At 44.0% G+C, this 22,090-nt stretch overlaps 1 protein-coding gene across 1 annotated transcript in view; it reads left to right on the forward strand.

Moving 5' to 3' along the window:
• LOC106741233 overlaps window positions 1-22,090 on the forward strand; it is a 63,974-nt gene that overhangs the window by 22,048 nt on the left and 19,836 nt on the right. The window contains exons 2-9 of the mRNA XM_014613024.1: window positions 14,142-14,475; window positions 15,052-15,054; window positions 15,460-15,715; window positions 19,854-20,042; window positions 20,487-20,991; window positions 21,087-21,320; window positions 21,421-21,717; window positions 21,930-22,064. Coding sequence (XP_014468510.1) covers window positions 14,181-14,475; window positions 15,052-15,054; window positions 15,460-15,715; window positions 19,854-20,042; window positions 20,487-20,991; window positions 21,087-21,320; window positions 21,421-21,717; window positions 21,930-22,064 — 1,914 coding nt within the window. The 5' untranslated portion in view covers window positions 14,142-14,180. The remainder of the gene's footprint in view (window positions 1-14,141; window positions 14,476-15,051; window positions 15,055-15,459; window positions 15,716-19,853; window positions 20,043-20,486; window positions 20,992-21,086; window positions 21,321-21,420; window positions 21,718-21,929; window positions 22,065-22,090) is intronic.

The following is a 22,090-nucleotide window of genomic DNA, read 5'->3' on the forward strand; positions in this document are numbered from 1 at the left end:
CCTTTTCTCTCGCTCCCACACGTGCGATGTAGAAATTGTTAACTGTTAAATGCGCACGATGCGTGTATTTTTATTCACGTATTGTGGGTTTAACGCATTGAATAAAGAATATATGGAAGGAGCATGTTGCGATACTGGGTTATCGATAGACTCGGTGTAGTTTTGTGACGTATAACTGCGTCATAATTGAGGTTACCGGAAACGAAGCAATGGCGGTATATACTTGAAGGCTTGGAAATATACAGCGAGAAATCTTGAAGACGGTTTCGAGATATTTACGATACTCGAAATGACAGAATTGTGTGCGTCGAGTCCAAATTATAGCCTGTTGGCTAATTATATTATAATCTCATGTATAATATATATGTTATACCGTGCTCTTTATCATGAACATTATACATGATCAAGGGATAACAGAATAATATAATATAATATTAATTAATATACACAACATTATATATAAGATAACATTATCTTATACGTTAAAATTATGTGTGTATTTGTGTGTGTGTGTGTGTGTGTGTGTGTGTGTGTGTGTGTGTGTGTGTGTGTGTGTGTGTGTGTGTGTGTGTGTGTGTGTGTGTGTGTGTGTGTGTGTGTGTGTGTGTGTGTGTGTGTGTGTGTGTGTGTGTGTGTGTGTGTGTGTGTGTGTGTGTGTGTGTGTGTGTGTGTGTGTGTGTGTGTGTGTGTGTGTGTGTGTGTGTGTGTGTGTGTGTGTGTGTGTGTGTGTGTGTGTGTGTGTGTGTGTGTGTGTGTGTGTGTGTGTGTGTGTGTGTGTGTGTGTGTGTGTGTGTGTGTGTGTGTGTGTGTGTGTGTGTGTGTGTGTGTGTGTGTGTGTGTGTGTGTGTGTGTGTGTGTGTGTGTGTGTGTGTGTGTGTGTGTGTGTGTGTGTGTGTGTGTGTGTGTGTGTGTGTGTGTGTGTGTGTGTGTGTGTGTGTGTGTGTGTGTGTGTGTGTGTGTGTGTGTGTGTGTGTGTGTGTGTGTGTGTGTGTGTGTGTGTGTGTGTGTGTGTGTGTGTGTGTGTGTGTGTGTGTGTGTGTGTGTGTGTGTGTGTGTGTGTGTGTGTGTGTGTGTGTGTGTGTGTGTGTGTGTGTGTGTGTGTGTGTGTGTGTGTGTGTGTGTGTGTGTGTGTATTATACATTTAACGATATATAAAAAATGTTTTCGGATATCCTTTTCTTCGCGAATTCGAGCAGTCACTACTTTTCGAACTAATCACTATTTTCGATCAATTATCAATACTTTATTAAAATATAACGCGTGCCGTATATTAATAAACAAATATAATGTAGTAGCCTCCTCTCGATTGCTCGATAAGACACGTCATAAAACTTGCTTCAACTCGCAAATATCGATAATCACTTTGGGTGCACTTTATAACGTCACGTTCGCCGCACTCCCCACCACGTATTTTTACCTCATGCTCCTTCCTTATTCTTTATTCAATAGTTTAACGAGAGGACGCGCCGTCTTTCGGTAACCAACGATCGTCGTCGGCGAGTTTTAGCTCGCCTCGCGAAATTAATTCTGCGGAGTCGCGACTATTTCATCGACAGTCGAGAGAAGTCGTCCTTGTATTTACACACAATACTGTTGAAACAAACAACGAACTTCAGGGAGAGCTTATGTTCTTCGAGCAGAACGTAAACCGACTTTTCGAAAAGAAGCGAAACGTCTCGTCGTGTTTCGACTTGGTGTTTCGCTCAACTAAATTCCACTATCCGCTCGTCGAGCACAAAATGAGTTTACGTTGCGCGTTTACACCTTTGCAAAGCGATATTGGTAATTTACAGTTTGGTTGCGACGTTGAATATCACGGTAATTACATGATTACGTAATTTTATAAATAATACGACCGCCCGACGAATCTCTCTTTCCGAGTAGTGATTTGTCGAGGTGGCTTTGTTTTAATCGACCGCGCGATTTCGGTGTGCCTTCTTTGCCGTAATGAGCCAATTAGTCGCCAGTTAATTCACGCGCGAGATAATTCTTCGTCGCTTGTGATTATCTTTCTCTCTCTCTCGTTCGCGAATGAGCATATACCTATTTAAGAGCCATGAGGAATTTGTTTGTCCGATAGAAGACGCTCGTGCTATAAAGTTCGAAAACAGGAGCAAGTCGATAGCCGGCTCGCGCGGTAGTTTCAGTGGAAATCGTGAGCGGCGCCGAGTTGCTGGGACAGCTGGTCTATATACACACATACACACACACACACGCGTGCGCGACATTGTTCTCCGTCGCTTTCTAAACTCGCATTAAACTGTAGATCGTAGATTAATGGCCATGGTAGACACTGTACGCGGAAAATGGTGGATGAAAGCATTTATATAGAGCGCGTTCCCATATTTCCGAGTGAGTCCCGCGCGCAGTTTCGGATCTTTATTACGGCGACTATTGCCCTATAAATTTGTAGAAGCACCCCGTTGACTCTATTAGATTACCGAGTCTTTTCTCTTTTTTTTTGGACGATTCTATCGAAAGCGACACGGTGCGTTTTGTACGGCGCGCCACAAAAGCGGCGTTCCGAAATTTTAGCCCTAAATTAAGTCTACTTCTGCATTGAGTCTTTGAGTGGAGGAAACGGAAATAACTTCCTATTTGTAGCGTCAAAGGAACACTAATGATGTTACTTTGATGTTACAATGGGAATTTGAGTCCCCCGAGGAGAGATTTTAAATTCTGTATTGAGTCTTCAGATGGAGAAAACGGAAATAACTTCCTATTTGTAGCGTCGAAGGGATCACAATAGGAGACCTTTGCAGACTTAATGTGGAACTAAATAGACCCAGGCCGGCATTCGTAGTTGGATCTTGTATTTAAGATCGTATCAAGTTCATCTTCAGATGCTACACGTCTCATTACATTGGGTATCTACGATATCTGAAGGTGAATCTAAGACGGTCTAAAACAGAAGGTCCTCTAACTGTGAATACTGGCCTTAAATGTAGAACTGAAATTTGCACACATGAGATGGGAGCGTCAGAAAATTGGTTTTCCGAAAATGTTTGCGCGAGTCTCACTCGTCTACAAACGCGAGGAAATACTTCGACGTACGAAGTATCGTTTCATCCGACGCGTCTAATCGTGGTGGGAGATGATAATCAGACAGTGGCTGTGATACTCTGCGCTGCACAGTTGGTGGCGGAAAAACCGCAACTTCGACCACGATGAATTTCACAGAATTTTGCATCCGGTGTTCGGTAGGAAAATTTATCCTCCGAAAATTACCGAAAAACAAATTTTCTCCCATTCGATACAGATGCGTTGCGAAGTTCGTTGAACAAAAAAGAACGTTGCAACTCTTCCATCTGACTATATACTGACTGACTATATACTATATATATGTTTATATATATATATATATATATACATACGTATCGAATATAGTATCGACGGCAAAAAAAAAAAGAGCGCCAACTTGCGGCTCTTTTCATATCGATGGGCTTTCAAAGCGGACGAAAATCACGCGCGCGATCGTCCTCGCGATTTCCCAGTGATTCGCGCGGTGTCGGGCAGAAATGTGTCGCATGAGCTCTTCGCCGTCGACTATACATATTGCGAAGTTAACCTTTACATGCGCGATCTTCTTCCCTACATTCTGCTAGACGATCGTACTTATGGCGCGTCACTTATGATGGAAGATCCACGAGATTCTCATTGTTGCACGGCAGAAAGGTTGCCAACGCGTCGTCATCGCCGACGGTTCGTTCATCCCGTTTCCGCGCCAAGTAGGCGAGCGTACTTTTATCACTGTCGGGAAATAGGGGAGCGCTTGCTCTAAGTTCCACGTGCGCATATAAGATCTAAATTCTCTATGGCACGAATTATACGCTATTTGGGCCAACGTGCGCCGCTCGCGTGCTTCCGTAATTCCGGTTGTTTCGCAGCGTCGCCCAAAGAGGAGCCAATTCCTTCCACCCTCCTTCCCCTCCTCGAGTCACGAAAAGGACACGGATTTTACGAGACGCAGAGATTTGCATGACAAATTGTACCTCTGCTACCGTAATGTCTCTTCTCGTGCATCCTTTTTTTTTTCATATATCAGTTACGTCACACAATTACAATTATAGGTTACAATTATCTACAAATTGAGCCGCGTCACTTCCGATAGCCGCTTTTAATTGTAATTTCAAGATCGCGCGAATTGCAAAATTTAGAAGGCAGGGGTGTGTTCAAAATATACATATTTGTTACATATACCCGTAACATATAATTTATGTATATTTATTTATTTACTTTTTCGCTTATCTTATTTAACATATAGCACAAATATTCAGAAGACATCCTAGAAATGTCCCAGAGATATCTGAACATCTCTGACGGACATTTCTAAGATGTTTCTTTTTTTTATTTAAATATCTGTGTCACATGTGGGTTTTACTCAAGTTATATTATTTAATTTTATCATTTATCTCATTATTTATTTTATCTTATTTACCTATTGTTTATTTGATCTGCTCGCAACCTCTGGCAATTTTCTTTGTTTCTTATCTGAATCTAATCTCCGATCTGAACCGTGAGAGATTTACTCCTTGGTATCCCACAGATATTTGTGTCTGCCCGCCATAAAATATATATCAGACGTGAAAATAACATCGATAAAAAACGTCCCGAGAGACACGGTAGAGTTCTCTTATCGGAATCTTATTTATAGATAGACGTATATAACGCCCGCAAAAATACTGTCGTTGCAAAACATATTACCCGTACTACGATAATCCACATATTACACACATATGTAGAGGCCGGCATATAGCATTCGCATATATATATATATATATATATATTGCTAACACAATATCAACAATAGAATTTTCTATTATCGCGTAATTCTCGTTTTTCAACGATCTGCGTCTGCCCGCTCGCGAGACGGAACGGTTTTCGAAGCGGCGAGAGGCGCGGAAACGCGCGTCCGACAGGGAGGATCCGTGCGCTCGTTCGGTGAAAATCGACGGGAATACGTTACAATGTGTTACACGTACGTCGCGGCACGTCGGATGCCGGCACCGGTGCGAGGACGAGCGCAAGGATAAATCGTGTTCAGTAATGCGAAACTAATATAACACCCCGCGCGACGTCGAAACGGTGCCGTTTCTCGCGCTGGCTTACGTGCTTCCGCAACGAAGTCGATACATCGAGGGTTATGATGTACTAACGAACATGGTCACTCGAGCGGACTCTTTCTATCTCCTTCTCTCCCTTTCTTTCTCTCTCTCTCTCTCTCTCTTTCGCTCCCTCCCTCCCTCTTGTCCGCGATTCATCGCTGACTCACGCGTCGCGCGAATTAAAGCCACGCGTGGCATCGATGACTCATAATACACGCGCCCACCATCGCCACCCTACGTGCGTTTGATAGATTACAGCGTCCTCGGGGAGAATTAGAACATCTGTCTCTCCCTCCTCCTCCCTCTCTCTCTCTCTCTCTGTCTCGCCATCGAGGATGAAAACCCATCGTGTTCAGTGCTATTATTCGATCACCGACGCGCTTTAGATCCGCCGACGTGAAAAGACCCGCCGTCAATTATCGCCATTTTCCATTGTCGCGAATAAACACACACACACACACACATACACGGGGGGGGGGATTATTATTTCGCTCTCGCGCGCACGCTCCGCGCCACGCCGAAATGAGAATCTCAATTCGTTGAAATTATTCGCCGGTGGCTTCCGCCTCCCCCCGCTCCCCCATCGCCGACCGGTGCTCATAATAAATTCTTCAGTGAATTCTCAATTATTCGCGGGATTGAGGTACGTTAGACCGGACACGGCGTTAAAACGGTAACTGCCGGACGAGAGCGATGTTTAAATGAAGAGGCGGAATTAACAGTCAGGCGGGTAGGCACGAGTCCGTACATGTGTACACACACGTAAAGTGGGATAATGCCGCTTTTTTTTTTGTATCGTAAAAACGGAATGTGCTATACGGTGAATCGTATACGCGAGGTAACACCACTTAAAGGGCGAATTCTCCGATGAAAGTATCCGCAGGAGCGATTTTTCTTCTCTCGATCTTCAGATATCACGGAGAATCTCCGGTTACCGAGACCTGTTATCATCCAAAAGTTCAAGTCGCTCCTTCACTTCAGACTTTGATTGGTCTAATCAGCCAGAGTTAAAATCGCTCAGTCAAGTATCACCTTTGCTCCACTTTGCCGGAATAGAAATGCTCGATTCTTTAATCACCGTCGTCGGACGACCAATCGCACAGATTGTTGCCGGCGCTTCCGCCTGTTTTTCATCGATTAGCTCAATCAAAGTTTGAGAAGAAAGTCACCCTCGGCATTTCCACCGATTAACTCCGAGATGCCGGGACCCATTCGGAGCTCGTCGAGCTCGACGAGCTGTCGGTATTTATTTACAATCCCCAACTCGCGCGTCCTCCACCAGTCTCTACACAGCCGTTACATCTTTCAGCTTTAGTTTTAGCTCTCCCCCGAGGAGGAAGCGGCACATCGAAGCAACCAACTATTCCTGTTTACCATCCATCTCCCGAATTGAATTCGCGAATTCCCTCACGCGCCGCTGAAAAGCGCGCGGATTTCGGTGCCTCGGATGAGCTAACGGCCGGCGGGGGGGCGGGAATGGGGAGGGGGCTGCGCCAGCCGTGGAATTTTCATAAGTCCCGCGCGGGGAAAAGTGATGTTAATTAAAAGCGTAAAGTTCATCGCCGAGAGCCGCGCCCTCGAGACGAGACTTGTGTGCGCCGTACATCGGACTTGCTGCATAACAATAAATTCGGCGGCGGAAAGTTTGCCGCGGCTGTGCATAACGGGGCCGGGAGGGAGGAGGGAGACGAGGAAAGGGTAGGGAGGGCGCCAGGCCGCCCCGGTAATAACTCGAGTTTCGGAATAACTGTTTGCCGGCGAATTCCGCAAGGAAGAGGAAACTTTCATCTTGTCTCGTGGGCGGAGGTGTACGTGCGAGCTTGTCAAATGAAAGAAACTCGCAGGGGCGGTAGGATATCGCCGCGTAAATAGGGATGATTAACCTTCTTAGCGGCGGCAACTTTCTGCGAAAACACTCCGGGAAATTGCTATCGCCGTTTTCTCGCGGAAATTCGCGAACGGCGGGCGGTTTTCCCGCGATTTCGCGGCGAATTTCGCAAACGGGACGAGCTTCGGGGACGAATAACGCCGGAATTCCTCTCGAAATAACGGATGAGTAACGCGCGTGTGCGCTCAATATCGCCGGAAGAGGATGAGTGTTGTGCCGGATATATTTTTGGATGCAACTAGATAACGGATACGGATATTGAAAGGGAAAAAATAAGTAGATATAGATACAGATATAAGTTTGAGATAAAATAATTAGATATACATATATTATGAGAACATATTTAAATACGCTTCGTGAAGTATATAACCGAGAAAAAATGATCAAATATGAATTTTGTCTATATATGTCTGTATGTAATCATATACATATAATTATATGTTTCCTACGTCTAAAAATACTGTTATATGAAGGTAATTGAAGTAAGTGTACATGTTTGTGACTGCTCACTATGTGAACACGTAATTTCATCGAAATATTTCTTCTGCTTTTCATTTAACAGTATTTTTATTTCGTATGGATATATATATATTATATATGTAGCCATATAGAAATAAAATTCATATATAAATTACATAAGCTTACATATAATTATATATTATTATTATTATTAATTTTATATGATTATATATAATCGTTTTTTCCCGGTTATTCTCATAATGTATCTAATATCTATATCTAATTATATCTATATCTAATTATATCTAATAATTTACCTCAAATTTATATCTGTATGTGTATCTACTTACATTTCCCTTTCAGTATCTGTATCTGTATTTAGTTATTTTGAAAAACTGTATCGGTTACAACATTGGAAGAAACTCTCGGTAACGCAGGAGAGCGTTTTACCCCTTTAAGAGGAATTCCCTTTCGCCGTGACTCGTTATCGTTTCTCGTTTTGAAAGATAACTCGTTACCGTTATCGTTTTTCAAAAAAAAATAACGAGTCGTTATAATTTCTCTCACTTTTCCCACCGACTTTTAAAAAGTTCTTTTTTCCACTTTACTCGCTGCCGACTTTCCGCACAGATGTACTCGACGCATGCAAAGTAACGACAAAAGTAATGACCGTATTCGTTATCGTTGCACTAAAAAAAATATAATCACGCCTCACCGTGATCGTTACTAACGAGAGAAAATAACGTTCTGTTTCCAGCCGAAGTTTCCGAAACGGCGAATGGCAAAGTAATTTGCAACGTAACGCGGCAACGGCAGCCGGAAGTACCCGCATAGACAATCTGAACGGGATCAATCCGATTTCCCGAAATAATGATTCTAATTGGGAAATCTAGATTTTGGTTAGAAGCGTAATATTTTAAATATACGACTCTAGGTGGAAAACAAACAGACTCCATGTAGGCATTTATTGTAAAAACATTCGGAAAAGTTTCCGATTATAATCGTTCAATTATTTCCTACATCTCTATTGTGTTTCCTAGGAAAAATGGAATTATTCTTATCATAATCTATTCCAAACAGTTCTATAACAAATGCCTTGGTTACTCCCAACATTTTCCCTAAGATTTCTCTGCTTTTCATTTTACATTACGATTGAACAAAACGTCCTCTACGCATTTACATTTTAGCACACACACACACACACACACACACACGCTTCGCGCGTCATTAAGCAGTAACATGAAAAATATAACCTCCGTTTATTCTCCTCCTAATCTGATATTCGGTCTAACTGTCGCTCGACTCTGGCGATGACAATCGCACGCGGCACGAAGCGAGCCTGAGCGCACAGCCAATCAACATCACGGAAAAGAGGCTTCATCCCATATTTGGAATAAGAATAGGATTCTCCACTGGGTTTCAAAACGACTTGGATACATTTTTTCGATGCGATTCGGAACGCGAACGGTGGCCCAATGGGAGAACTCGTTTTCGAAAAGTAAGTTCCCTCATTGGCCCATCGGCTGCGTCCCGAAGTATGTCAAGAAGGAAGTATTCAAACCATTTTGAAACTCAGTTTATATCGAAACCCAATTAGTATCGTAGTACCGGGATATCCTATTTTCGAACAACTTCGGGCATTCTAATTTCGAAATCTACGCTGTGTATGGGGAAATGTGGGAAAATTTCTATGCGGGTAGCGCTCTCAACTCCGGAACACGCGTCGCAGCGCGGTATCGATGTCTCGGCGCAGAGTAATTTATCCAGCGACGAGAGAGAGAGAGAGAGAGAGTTCGACGGAGCGCGAAAACGGCAGCCAGCCAGCCAGCTAGCTAGCCAAGAGGCGGCAACCGGTGCAGCTCGTTCGTGTGTATTTCGGTTTACGTTTCGCCCTGGTGTACACCACTGACCTAACCCCATCGTCGACACGCGCTGCTGCCGGCCCCTTTGAACACCCACAGCGCCCGTACGGGAGTATAACACTTTCGCGGTGTCGCGAGCACCGTGAGTGGCGCGAAGCGCTCGAGTGGCATGTACATACTCTCTTTCTCTCTCACGAATACGACCTCGTTAGAGCAAACGGAAGAAGGAGCCGGGGATTTTTCATCCGTGTAGCCGCGGAGTGGATGTAGCCCCTCGAAAGCAGCGGTGCGCATTTCGATAACGACGATGACCCGTTTAGATTACTTCGCGGCGACTCCTTCCGTTACCGCCGAGGGAGCGCCTTGCAGATTCTTAGCTATTTATCGTAGTTTTATTATAGTTTTAAAGTTTCCCGGGGAAAAATCCCAATTTTCCGCGGGATCTCTTTTGGTTCCTATTCCGAAGGTGCAAAAATTCGCGCGTGTTCGGTTAAAACTTGTCACATTTACTTTTTTCTCGTAAAAGAAGGTAAGGAACCAAAATAAAGTCACGGAAGAAATTGTTTTTTTTTTTTCTTTGAAACTTTAAAACTATACTATTTATTGCTTAAGGTAGTTGGTCAAAAGTCATTTTCTTTGGAATTCTCTTAAATTTGAACTGTACATTAGTAGAAATATTATTCTCTGTATAGTCTGTGAAGTTAGACATCGGCCATTTGGAAACTAAGATATTCGCAACTGAAAATGACACTTTTTATATGTATTTCTTGAGTTTAATGTCCTATTTTTAACTTTTTTTTTTTCTCTGAACATTTAGGTTTTCAATGATGAAAAACTGTTGTGATATTAAGGAGTGATATAAAGAAATGATGCAAACATTTCAGAATTTTTTTCCATTTTGTTTTGAAGATATTATAGAAAATTTACGATTTATAATAACAGCCGCGATATATGTACATATATACATACATATTTATATATTTACATATTATATATATATTTAAATATTTATATACCATATTATAATATCATAATATTTATATACCATTTTCTATCATATGTGTATCTCTATTGGCTCAACTGACGTATAAATAAAGCATTAATGAGCAAAATAAAAAATAAACAATATCTCCGTGTTTGTAATATTGTATATATATCTGTCTTAATTTCGCTCAAAATTAACATTTATTGCTTAAATAAAATTATAGGGGTCTTTTTCTCGGTTTTCCATTTTACGAATCAATTATCTTAATTAACACGATTGGCCACCGTGGGTCACCGGTAACCGCGACGATACGATATCGTCTCGCTCTAATTTGCATATCAAGCGTAACCAATCGCGTATAACAAATATGGTCAAAGTTGTAGCCAATAGGGAGCCGATGAAACGAGCCAGCGGATGCATGCATCATGAATTGGATTTGTTTACCGTATCTTTGGCGATTTAACTTGAAGTAAACATTGAGATAATCGGTGGAGATCTGTGCGGCAATCAGCGTGTTGATATTGGATATTGATTCCTATTGAGATTCGCGTCAGAGCCTCGTCAGAAGGTAGTTGGTTCGAAATTGGCGGAAACCGATGGAGTTTTGTTTGTTGCACGAATCCTGAATCGAAGTTTTGTTGTTAAAGTTAATACTATAAATTCCGTCGAACCCTTGCAGGATCAATGGAGCATCTCGTGATACGACGCTATACAGACTATTATCCTTCCTTTGATGCTGTGTGTAGCAACTTGCTGCCGTTTCCTCCATGTCGAGTCCCGAAGAAGGATTTAGCTGAGAATTATTTAACGTTCGATTATCTCGACATTTCATTTTTACTTGATTCAATTGATCTTTACTTTTAATTCTAATTTTAATCAAGCAGCAATATGGGTAAATAATTTAAAGATTGCAGTGGGTAAATAGCAACATTCTTTATTCATGATCTCTCTTTTTTTTTTTTCGTTGGCGCTGGAAATTTCAATAGGATTTGTAGATTCAAAAGAAGCGAAGTGGAAGGAGCCTTTGTCTTTATAAAGGCAGATGAAAAGAAGTGGAAACAAGGCGTTGGTCGATTCAAGATGGAACTTGCTATCCGTGTAGCATTATTAAAGGCACACGAAAATACTTGTGAAAGACCTGGGTCAGTATTTATAGTTACAAGGAGCATTGTTAGAGGCACAAATCAATATTTGCAAGGTTTCTGTTAGATTCTAAATTTCATTTATATTCTATTATCAAATAAATTTAGGATTCATCCCCATCTTGGCCTCGATCAAAGATCCGTCAAAGTCGTTCGTTAAGATCGGAAATATCTCATACAATAAATGATTTGACATCTAGAAATAAACGATGCGCCGTTGTCCACGTTCCGATTACTTGCGTCCTCCATTCTTCCCTTCCCTTTGCTTCCCTTTTTAGCATCCCGGCTGCATCCTCACACACAGGACACTCGCGTAGGTACAGTCGAATCGGAAAACCACGTGTCAATTATAGATATTTAAGATAGACTGAACTACTTCCATTGGAGAGCCGGCATTAGTAAAAGAGAGCAATAGGGTAGTAGCTTTTCTTGTCTAATTGTAGTTTGGGGAGAGAAAGGAAAAGGAGAAGCGACACGTTTGTTCTTTATAACTGAACTGGCTGCATTAGTTCGGGAAATTTGCATATACCGAAGTGTAAGAATCTTGTACACGCGCTTTCATACGCTTCAATGTGCATGAAAATTTCTTGAACTATCGCAGCCAGTTCAGCTGTAAAGAACGGACCAATGATTATACTGGAAAAAATGTTATTTGGATTAAGTGAACATTACTTGAGCGTAGCACTTCTTTGTTTTCAGTGTGCTACATCCAAATAATATTTACCTAATCCAAATAAAGTAAACTGCTCCAATACTTCTTGGCAAATATTTATTAGAACGTAGCAATTTTGTTTTCAGTGCACAAGTATTGCGAACTAATAACTAATACTACGAGCACACACACACCCCATTATATTATTCATGTGCCTCCGCATAATCAAATACATAATCAAATACATATTATTCTTCTCTTTCCTTCGCTATGTCCATTCTCACTCTTCTTTTTCCCCAACACCACCTCCTCCCACATTACTACGTAACAAAGAAAATACCACTATTAACATATCTCTGTCCTTTGATCTTAGCTTCAGCTCTCCAGTGGCAATGCCATTCTACATGTCTATGGTGTCAACGAACGCGAACCCGATGAAACACACAAAGTCGCGACGAGATACTTTATTCACGCGACGGAGAAAAAAATTACCGCTATGACACATCGATACACGTGCTCGCCGTCGCGGTATGTGCGTTCTACGTCGGCTCGAAGAGAGCAGTGACGCAGCGCGCAGCAACAGCAAAACATTGGGCCGCGAGATCACAACAAAAAGTTTTTCGAAACATTTCCAAGCTACTTGACAAGTCAGGACCGTCACACGCGTAGTGCTTATCGGGAGCGCCCCGAGTCAAGATTCGGGATCTACCGCGGGTGTCTCGCGAGTACTGACTTATATCTGTAACGATGCTCCTCCCTTACATCTCCTGCCGTCTCGACTCTTTTGAATTCCCAAAGCTTTTTCGATGTTTCCAGCACCAATATAAAATGATAACAATTATGTTACGTGAAGAGAAAATTTGTTGTTTAAAAAATATTGAAAAATAAGAATATTTGAAAATAATATCATTCGTAGTATGGAAGGATGATAATAGTCTGTACAGCGTTACATCTCGAGGTTTTTCATCGGTTTTTTTTACAACTCGACACGATAAACCTCTATCCGTTATAAGGGAATAAATCTGCGTGCTAACAACCGCACCAAATTATATCTGTCTCACATAATCGATAATAATTAATTAACTTTTCTTTTGCACAACAATAACGTAAATCAATGCGAATTTTAACGCATTTACCTGGACGGGCGGGTAAATCTGCAATCCTCCGTAGAATTTATGATGTGAATATCGAGCGAGATATAGGATATAAAATATTTAAAAGAATTGAGAAAAACAGATCTCTAAATTTAAATCGAACAACGTGCTGTTAACGCTGTTAAACGTTAACGTGCGTAAACATTATCGTGCGTTACAGATTACGCGCGTAAAAAAATATAATAAAATCCAACCGCAAAATATTAATATTCAAATTGCGGATGAACGAGTTCCTGCACAGAGAAAAAGATTTCTTTGGATTTAGTACATGTGTTTATTCGATTTGGATTTGTTTATATAATTATATATAATAATATAATAATATATAATAATATAAAAATATATAATAATATAATTTAATATCAAATATTTCTTGTTTAAATGAAAATGTTGCTACACTAGAATAAACCATGATGTTTAACAGAAAAAGAAACAGTATTATTTAGAAGAAATGTAGTATTTGGCTTTCAATAACAAAAATTTATTTCATTATATATTAAATATTGTTCCACAGAAACAAAAAAGAAGTTTCTTAAAATTCCCCCAACACAATGTTACTTCTTTCAAATAATTTACTGCTCGTGTAAACCATTTGCAATATTTGGATGAAAATACAATAGAAACGTGTTATTTGACGTAAAAATATTTATTGCTTGAGAAACCGAATCACATTCCTGTTTGTTGAATCAAACATTCGTTTATTCGCTCCCTTCCAAGAGACAAATTTCTCTCAATTACAGACATTCTGTTAAATCTAAAGGAATCCTTTTCTCCGTGCGCGATTAAAAGCCAAATCTCCTGTATGTATGCACGCGCACACCGGCTGTCACCTGTCGCACGCACACACGTATGTGTCTCTGTACACCGGCGAACTCTCTCCTCTCTTGCCCGCAGAATGGACATCCTGCTGAGAGACATGAACGCGCCGTGGCGATGACAAGCCTGATCTTGGAGAACGCCGACTTGAACCGACTCTTTCCGAAATGCCGGCCTAGGGGCGGCCCACCCCCGGCCCCGGGGGCCTCCACGCAGAGCAGCCAGCCGCATGACAGCCCTTGCCAGACGGAGGCCACCGCTATCGCCACCGCCGCCGCCATCGCCGCGACCACCAGCACGACAACAGCCGTCATCATCGCCTCTACGAACACGTCGACGAGCGTCCCCGCGTTATCCGACGACATGATCGACCTCGAGCGCGACACCTCCGACAGGCAAGTTAAACCGATTTGCGAGGCGAGATCGACTGCTGCGAGAAAGAGAGAGAGAGGGGGGAAAGGGGGAGATCGAGTTAATCGTACTTCCGAGAAGAACGACGCTGGGGTGAGAGAGTCGACGGAGCGACACTTCCTCTTTCTTCTTTCTCGTCCTCCGGCTCTTTTCGGGCGATCGCGAACATAATACGCGGATAGGGTGGCTCCACGTAATCTCCGAAGATCGTCGGCGATATTTCAGCGAGTGCGACTCGCGAGAAAGGGTGAGATATCGCCGGCAATCTTCGGAGATGCGTCGCCCCGCTTCTCGAGAGACGCGTCTCGTGAATAAGGCGCGTTATGGCGGCGGCTAATTGCTTAATTGGGGCTAATTGCTTGGTTCCACCTTCGGCCGGAGGGCCCGAGTAAATCGCGGGATAAACGCGCGACCGATAATGCTCGCCGCGTCAGCTTTACGGTCGCTTCCCCATCGAGCTGAATTTTGAGGTTGCCTCGCGCAAACGAGAGAGTTTCGGGGAAACGGTAAAATTTTATCGGTCGGGACCCGAGGGGTTCAATTGGTTGGTGCCGCCATATGAACCTTCGAAATCGAGTCGGTTCAACTCGACTCGAGTTGTCTCAATGGATCTTCTCTTTTTCATTTTTTTTATGACGCGATTGGGAGTTCGCGAGTGTGCGCATCTCGACTTTCATCGATCAAAATTCACCGGCTATTCGGGTTACTGTAGACGCTCTCTCCCTCTCCCTCTCTCTCTCTCTCATCCCGGAAGAGGGACGAGGCCGCTACGCACGAGACTGTGGTTTCCGTCCAACTCCTCGATTGCGAGTGTACACACAGTAAACACGCGGTAATTCCCATGGCGCCCTTGAGCCGAAATGAAAATGACTCTTTTTTGTATTAATTTATTTAATACCCCCGCCCACCAACGATTGCCTATTGTTAAGAGTTTTAAGTTACGTTCGTAGGTATAGGAAACGAGCGAATGGCAGAAAAAAATCAGGTTCGCTGTCCCGTAGGACGGCGAGCGTGGTGCCCGGTTTTACGGTCGAGGGCCAATTGCCGATCGCCACGAAGCCGCTCTCGTCGAGCTCGTCTTCGGCGTCGGGACGCAGCGAGGACGCGCCGCAATATGGCAGCCTGCCCGGCAGCGATCACCAGGGTCAGTCGCAGCAGGACGACAGCGGGCCCGAGGAGAACCCCGTGTACATTCTGACCTCGGCCAAAGGTGGTCCCAGCTACAAGCTTCGGGACTCGAGGTAACGGATCGTCCGAGCGGCTGCGTCCACGCCGAAATTCGGATACCACACGCAGAAAAATACTACTTGTACCGCGAAGAGCAGCAATCGCTTGGTTTATTTCTCTTCTTTTAAGTGACGGTTATCCTGAACGAAGAATTTTTCCCTCTCCTGGATAATAGTGTTAAAATATACGTATCGCAAATATTAGAAAAGCTTATTATTATTCGCTCAGGAGAAGAATCTGTTTTCTTTTCAGTAAATAATAATGAGCTTTTCTAATGTCTGTCACGAGTACATTTCAATACCGTACCAAGGAAATATTATTTGCTCAAGATAATCATTACTTAAAAGAAGAAAAGTAAACTGTAAGTAATTGCTCTTATTCGCGGTACAAGTAATATTTTTCTCTGTGCACGAGAGATTCCCGGTCACGTCGCGCCGATTGCGGACGAATGCGGCCGGTGTTTATCGCGATTGCCGTCGTTGGCGATAAATTCACGCGCGAAACATATTCAATTTCATCAATTGTAAAACTTATCGACCGTTAATTATTTACTATGAATCGTTGATTCTCGCGGGAGCACAATACGAACGTATACATAATGCGTGATATTTAATTAATTATTGCAATGACATGCGTACGCGCGTCCATGTGTGTATGTGTGTGTGCATCGAATAATAATCAGTTGAAAGTCATTCGAAATTCGAGGGAGAAGGAGAGAGAAACAGAGAGGAAGGGGGCGAACCTTGACGGTGGAAATACGCGAGAAAGGAAGGGGCGAGGCAGAAATTGAAACTAATTAAAGCGCGCGGATTATCGAGTGGAACGGGCGAGATTGCAGAAAAATCGATAGGGGCGGGCGTTTTAAAGGCGAGGTGTATAAATACTCTCGTGTACACACGCGAAAAATATGTCGCACCTTCCGTCGCGTTTTCGCCGCGGCGTGAAATTTGCGAGCGGCTCGCTCGCGAAATACTACGCCGCTCTCCGATGGAAATCTATTTGACGTTCGGTCTTTCGCGTACACGCGGACGACCGGTTTCGATAGCCGATACATCGGTGTGCTAGTCGGGTTTCAACCCCGACCGACGGTCCTGTCCGCGTCGTCGATGTACCTATGTATCCAGCGGGGCGTTAATTTCAGGCTTAATGCCGACGATACTCGAGCGGAAATGTCAGTCAAATACCAACTTCTCTCCCCCGCTACCATTAACGTATCGCAGCCTGCTCGATGTATAGCAAACAAGTCAATACGCCCGCGACAGCGTAATTCGTCCGGCAAACATTTTCCTGTTTCGCTCGCTCGCGAAGCTTTCGCTCGTATGGGGGGAACGTCTTCGTCGCCGGCGATAACATCCGCTCGTTCAACTCTTCGCAATTTGAAACACGTTTCTCTCTCTCTTTAGGGCTGAGTTACGTGTTGAGGGGTAATCTTCATCAAATTTTGATTAAGCTAATCGATGATTGGCGACTCGACTGGCAGAGTCGCCGACGTAAAAAATAAAGGACCGCTTGTCGCTGAGAAGAGGGAAGGAGTTTCTTTCTCTTGTTTCTCTTATACACAGTGGAAAAAATTTGTGTTAAATTTATATGTCCCAGACGGTCCGTTCAAAGTTTCATATCAATTTAACATAAAGTGAATATGTTGAAAAGTAACATATGTTGCGTCAAAAATTAACGCGTAAATTAACACGTTAGTCGACACACTGAAATGTAAAATATGTTATTTTAGCACGTAGAATGTTGAGATAACATAAACACAGTATATTAAATTAACACACGTAGGTATGTTACAAATTATAACACGGGCCGATTTTAACACAAGTACATGTTTTTACCGTGCAACTTACATTTCAAATCGTGTCACCAGAGTCAAATATTAGCCCGCTTTATTTTGCTAACATATTGCAGAATTATTAAGTTTTGTTTTTTTTTTTTATTACGGCACGACGAATTTATATAGTTAGAAATTGCCGTTGGTAATTCTGCGGGTTAATCGTCGATTAGCTTAATTGAAATTTGATGAAAGTCAGCCTTAATCTGAAGAGTCTGTAATTACAACACGGGGCACAGCTGTGTCATGCCCGCGCGCGATCCGCACCACCGTTTTCCGTGCTTCGTACGCATTTATTTATTTATTTATTTTTTCCATACTTTATTCTTGTATAAAGCAGAGCTATTTTGTCGCGGGCGAATTGGAAACGCGTTTAATTAACGTGTTTCAAAAGGGAGCGTATCGAAATTTTCGACATTTTCGTTTGAATCGGATCACACCAGGGGAACGATTAAAACCCAATTAAATGCAATTTTCGTGAACTCACGTTCGGCCGGAAATACGCGCATTCGGATTTGAATTACGTTAGGGCTTCAATTCGCGTGATAGAAACCGCGTTTTACTTCATTCCTCTCGTTTTGCACAGCTTAACATTTAATTTCGACCCTACCCTTGACACACACGTTAAATCATTCGAGGATCATTAATCACGCGCAATTGCGGCGCAAAAAAACTTTTTGTGTACCGTATCGGCGTAATCGAAAATGGCGCGTTAAATTGAGAATCGCCCGACTGATTAAATTTACCTTCCAACGAGAGCGACACAAATTGACGGGAGTCCAGTACATCATCATTCGTCCTTATTTCATATCCTATATAGAAAAAGGTTAACGGATAATATAACTGGACTTGTGTCAACTTGCATCTCTTGCTGGAAAGCAACCTTAAAAAGCCGAACTATCCGATCCCCAGACTTGCCGTCTCGACATCGAAAATCGGGCCGCATTTTACAAGCACTCTCACGTGTCCGGCAATCAATAAAGCACGATCTAATTTCGTTTTAACTGTCTTCAATGCGCTCTAACTACGGCGGAACAGCCCGGACGGAACACGCGATGCAACTGGGTTATGAGGATTTTTCTATTCTTTCTCTCTCTCTCTCTCTCTCTCTCTCACGCATCATTGATTCATTTATTTATTGTAATCCACCTCTCTCCGATAGTCTTTGTTTGTTAACGCTCGCTCAGGGTATTATAAAATATCGGTACGCAATAAACTACCGATAATCTGAATGCGCGAATTGAGGTTATGCCGCCGGCCGCCGCAGCGCGTTCATTATTTCCCGCGCGGGGGGCCTCGCTCACCTTGTTACAGAATTACGATCCGGCGCCGCTGCTGCTCTCGGTGTCGGCTCCGTTCGAATCCGCGAGATAAGATCGAGCCTTGTCTCCCCGCAGATGACGCGCGAGTATCAAGACGGGCGCCGCCGGAGTTTAAAGAAGATTAAAAGTCGCGCCTGTTCCTCCTTCCCGCCGTATGCGCGCACCCACACACACACACGCGCGTACATGAGCGGGCAATCGAACGTTCGTGTGTCAACGCCTCGGACGCGCGTCATTGGTCTCGATGAATATCTTTCAATAAAGCATTCCAGGTCGGCGGGCCGCATCCCAAAGACCGAGAAATTGCGCGTAAGGATGAGATTAGTTTCGGGAAGGCCGGGGCGGGCGTATTAAATGCAATCACGGTGTAAATTATAGGGGGGAGAGTCCGAGAGCGCGCGCGATCGTGGCGCGCGCGCGCCCGCCCGCCCGCGCGCGGCCAAGCAGCAGCGATCGTGGCACCACGCGTCATCTTTTTTGGGGTTAACTCACCTGTCACGCGAGACGTCGAATTCCGTGCCGCGAATTGTACGCGCGCAAACCGCCGCCTTCCTCGGCCGGACGACGGGGCGAGATTCATTCGTCCCGTCGGTGCGTCATGCCGCGCGTACGTCGTTCCCGCTTGCTACCAAATTCGACGTCGACACCTGCGACAGGCTGCGACCGATGCCAGGCTTCGCGGCTGCTGAGAGAGATATTGTCTCACGGGAGAATGCCTTGCACGTTTCGATAGCATCTTGAAGTAGCCTCGACTTAAGTAAGATGGAACGGTATCTGGAAGAGAGAATTTCAATTCTCGTGCCTTTCTCGTTGTAGCAAATGACCACCACCTCTGTTGTATCGTTAGCCCCGCACGCAATTATCTTGATAATTGATGAATTCACGTAGGAAACTCGAGGAATGAACTCGTAGAACTTCCGATCACCTCGTAGACTCGCCGGTAAAGATTGTCACGTGTGTACGTAAACACCTAATGGATTTTCTTGTATTGTTCCGCAGAATCATAGAAATCGCCGGCGGACGAGAGGTGTTCTCGCAGAGCCGAGGGAAGGTGGCCGCTAGGAAATCACGCTTTCTGGCCGCGTCGAATTCCATAAATAACGAGGATATTCAAACTGATAATAAGCTGTCCGTCAAGAAGAACAACAAGTCCCCCAACACACAGACCATATGGGAGTTACGGAGCCGGTAATGAAGTGTCTGCGCAGAGAAAGAGATCAGTCTTGAATCAAGATAGATACTCTCATGTACAAGCAAGAACGTTACTATGTTCTTAGAAGACTTGTAGTCCTAATTTAAGTTCAGGTGATACTTTCATCGATACTAATCCAAACTCAGACTGGTATTCACGAATCAGAATTGGTATTCATAGTCGGATCTTGTATTTAATACAGCCTTGAGTTGATCTTCGGATGCTCTACGACTTATTTCATTGTCCGAGATGGTCTTAAATAAGACCCAACTATGAATATCAGCCTGAAAATCTTCGAAGAAGATTCGAATATTCTTGCTTATGTGTGAGAATGCCTGTTCTTGATTTAAGATCAATTCCTTTTGTATCAAGTCCAATTGAATTTTCCGCGACGCCGATTCACATCCTCACGTTCGTGCTGACGTTCGAATGCGTTTCAGATGCGGCGAGACTAGGAAGCAGCGCGCGAATCGAGAAGTGACGGAGACCGTGTTCGCCTCCGAGGTGCACTCGGTGCGGCGCAACCCCACGAAACTGATCCTCGATTACGACTCACCGAAGAGCAACCGTAGCAATCGCATAATTAATTACGATACAATCTTAAATAGCAATAATGTAGAGTACACCATACCGAAAAGTATTACCGACCTGGACTATGGATTACCAAAGAGCTGCGTAGATTATCAGTCGAATCACAACACGCCCGCGAGAAGTATGGCCATCGTCAGCGACGGCGAGGTCGTTGTCTTCGACGATATCGACGACAACTGGCAGGGGTTGCGATTGGACCTGGCGTCGAGCAACACGAACCAAATCACGACGACCGGTCTGGACTTGGAAACGGACGAGAGAGGTCGGATCGCGCCGGAACCACCGAGCTCGAGCGTCGGCAGTACTCCCAGTCCGACGACGGCGTATCATCGCAACACTTCGGAGTTTTTCAAAGTAATTCGAGCGAGATAAGACGGATAGATTGACAGATAAAAGCAAACCGCATTGGTTTCCCACGTGCGAACGTCTCACAGGCTCTGTCTCGGCAGGTTGTCACGCCGGCGAGCGATTGCGAGGCGGATTCCCCTTCTCCGGAGCGCAATCACAAAGTCGCGCGTGTCATCGGCGAATTGCCGATCGCCCAGTATTCCGGCAGTCCGAGGCGTTATGGCGTTCGCGAAAATCCACAGCTTCCCAGCTTATTATCGTCGCCCTCTATGTACATGACACCGAGGCCTGGTTTCCCGCAGAGAGTGCTGCCGACGACGCCCAATCACAATGAGGTACGCATTGGGAAAAGCACGTAAATCGTAAGATCTCGACGCGGACGGACCAACGACGCGACCCCTAATCTCTCGCAAATTTGTTTTTTCACGCCTCAAGAAGGAGGACACTTCCGCAGAAATTGTTGTAGACAAGACTGTGATAGAAAATACCAGCGTTGAGGATCAGTCTGTGAATCCATCGCCGCCGTCACCGAAGGTCGAGGAGGAAGAGGAGGACTCTTTGAAGCCGTCGACGTTACCCGCCGATAACATAAGCAGTCTTGTCTCGCCGGGAGGTAGCACCTTCGACTACCTGTACGAATTCTCGGAAACACGGAAGGTATTGGAGGAGTTCTTCAAGTGTCCGGCGCCGACGAAAGAGAAGGAGAACAACATAGAGTCCTTTCCTTTCCAGGTGAGGTTTCTCTATTTGCTTTGCGGCATTAGACGGTGTGTACGTATCTGCTGATAAGATATTGAATTGCTTCACTCGCCGAAGAGAAAGTTGACGATATTCCGGAATTCTTGTTGTATAATTCATAAAAGCAGAAAACAGATGTACACGTAACGGTGATTTGAATTTATAAGTCGCCACTCGCTATTAGCAAGTCATTTTTCCGTTCCAAGGATCTTGATTATGAGCTGCGAAGGCAGGGAGGAAGTGCATACGTCGGTCAACGATTAGCCAGTGGCCCACCGACAACAGAAGAGGTTATGGTACACGAGTCTCCCAAAAAACAACGGGCAGAATTCCCGCAAAATGTGAGTGTAAGAAAGCCGGAAATCGC

The sequence above is a fragment of the Dinoponera quadriceps genome, unplaced genomic scaffold (genome assembly GCF_001313825.1).
Source record: "Dinoponera quadriceps isolate SergipeBrazil2010 unplaced genomic scaffold, ASM131382v1 scaffold71, whole genome shotgun sequence".
Taxonomy (NCBI): domain Eukaryota; kingdom Metazoa; phylum Arthropoda; class Insecta; order Hymenoptera; family Formicidae; genus Dinoponera; species Dinoponera quadriceps.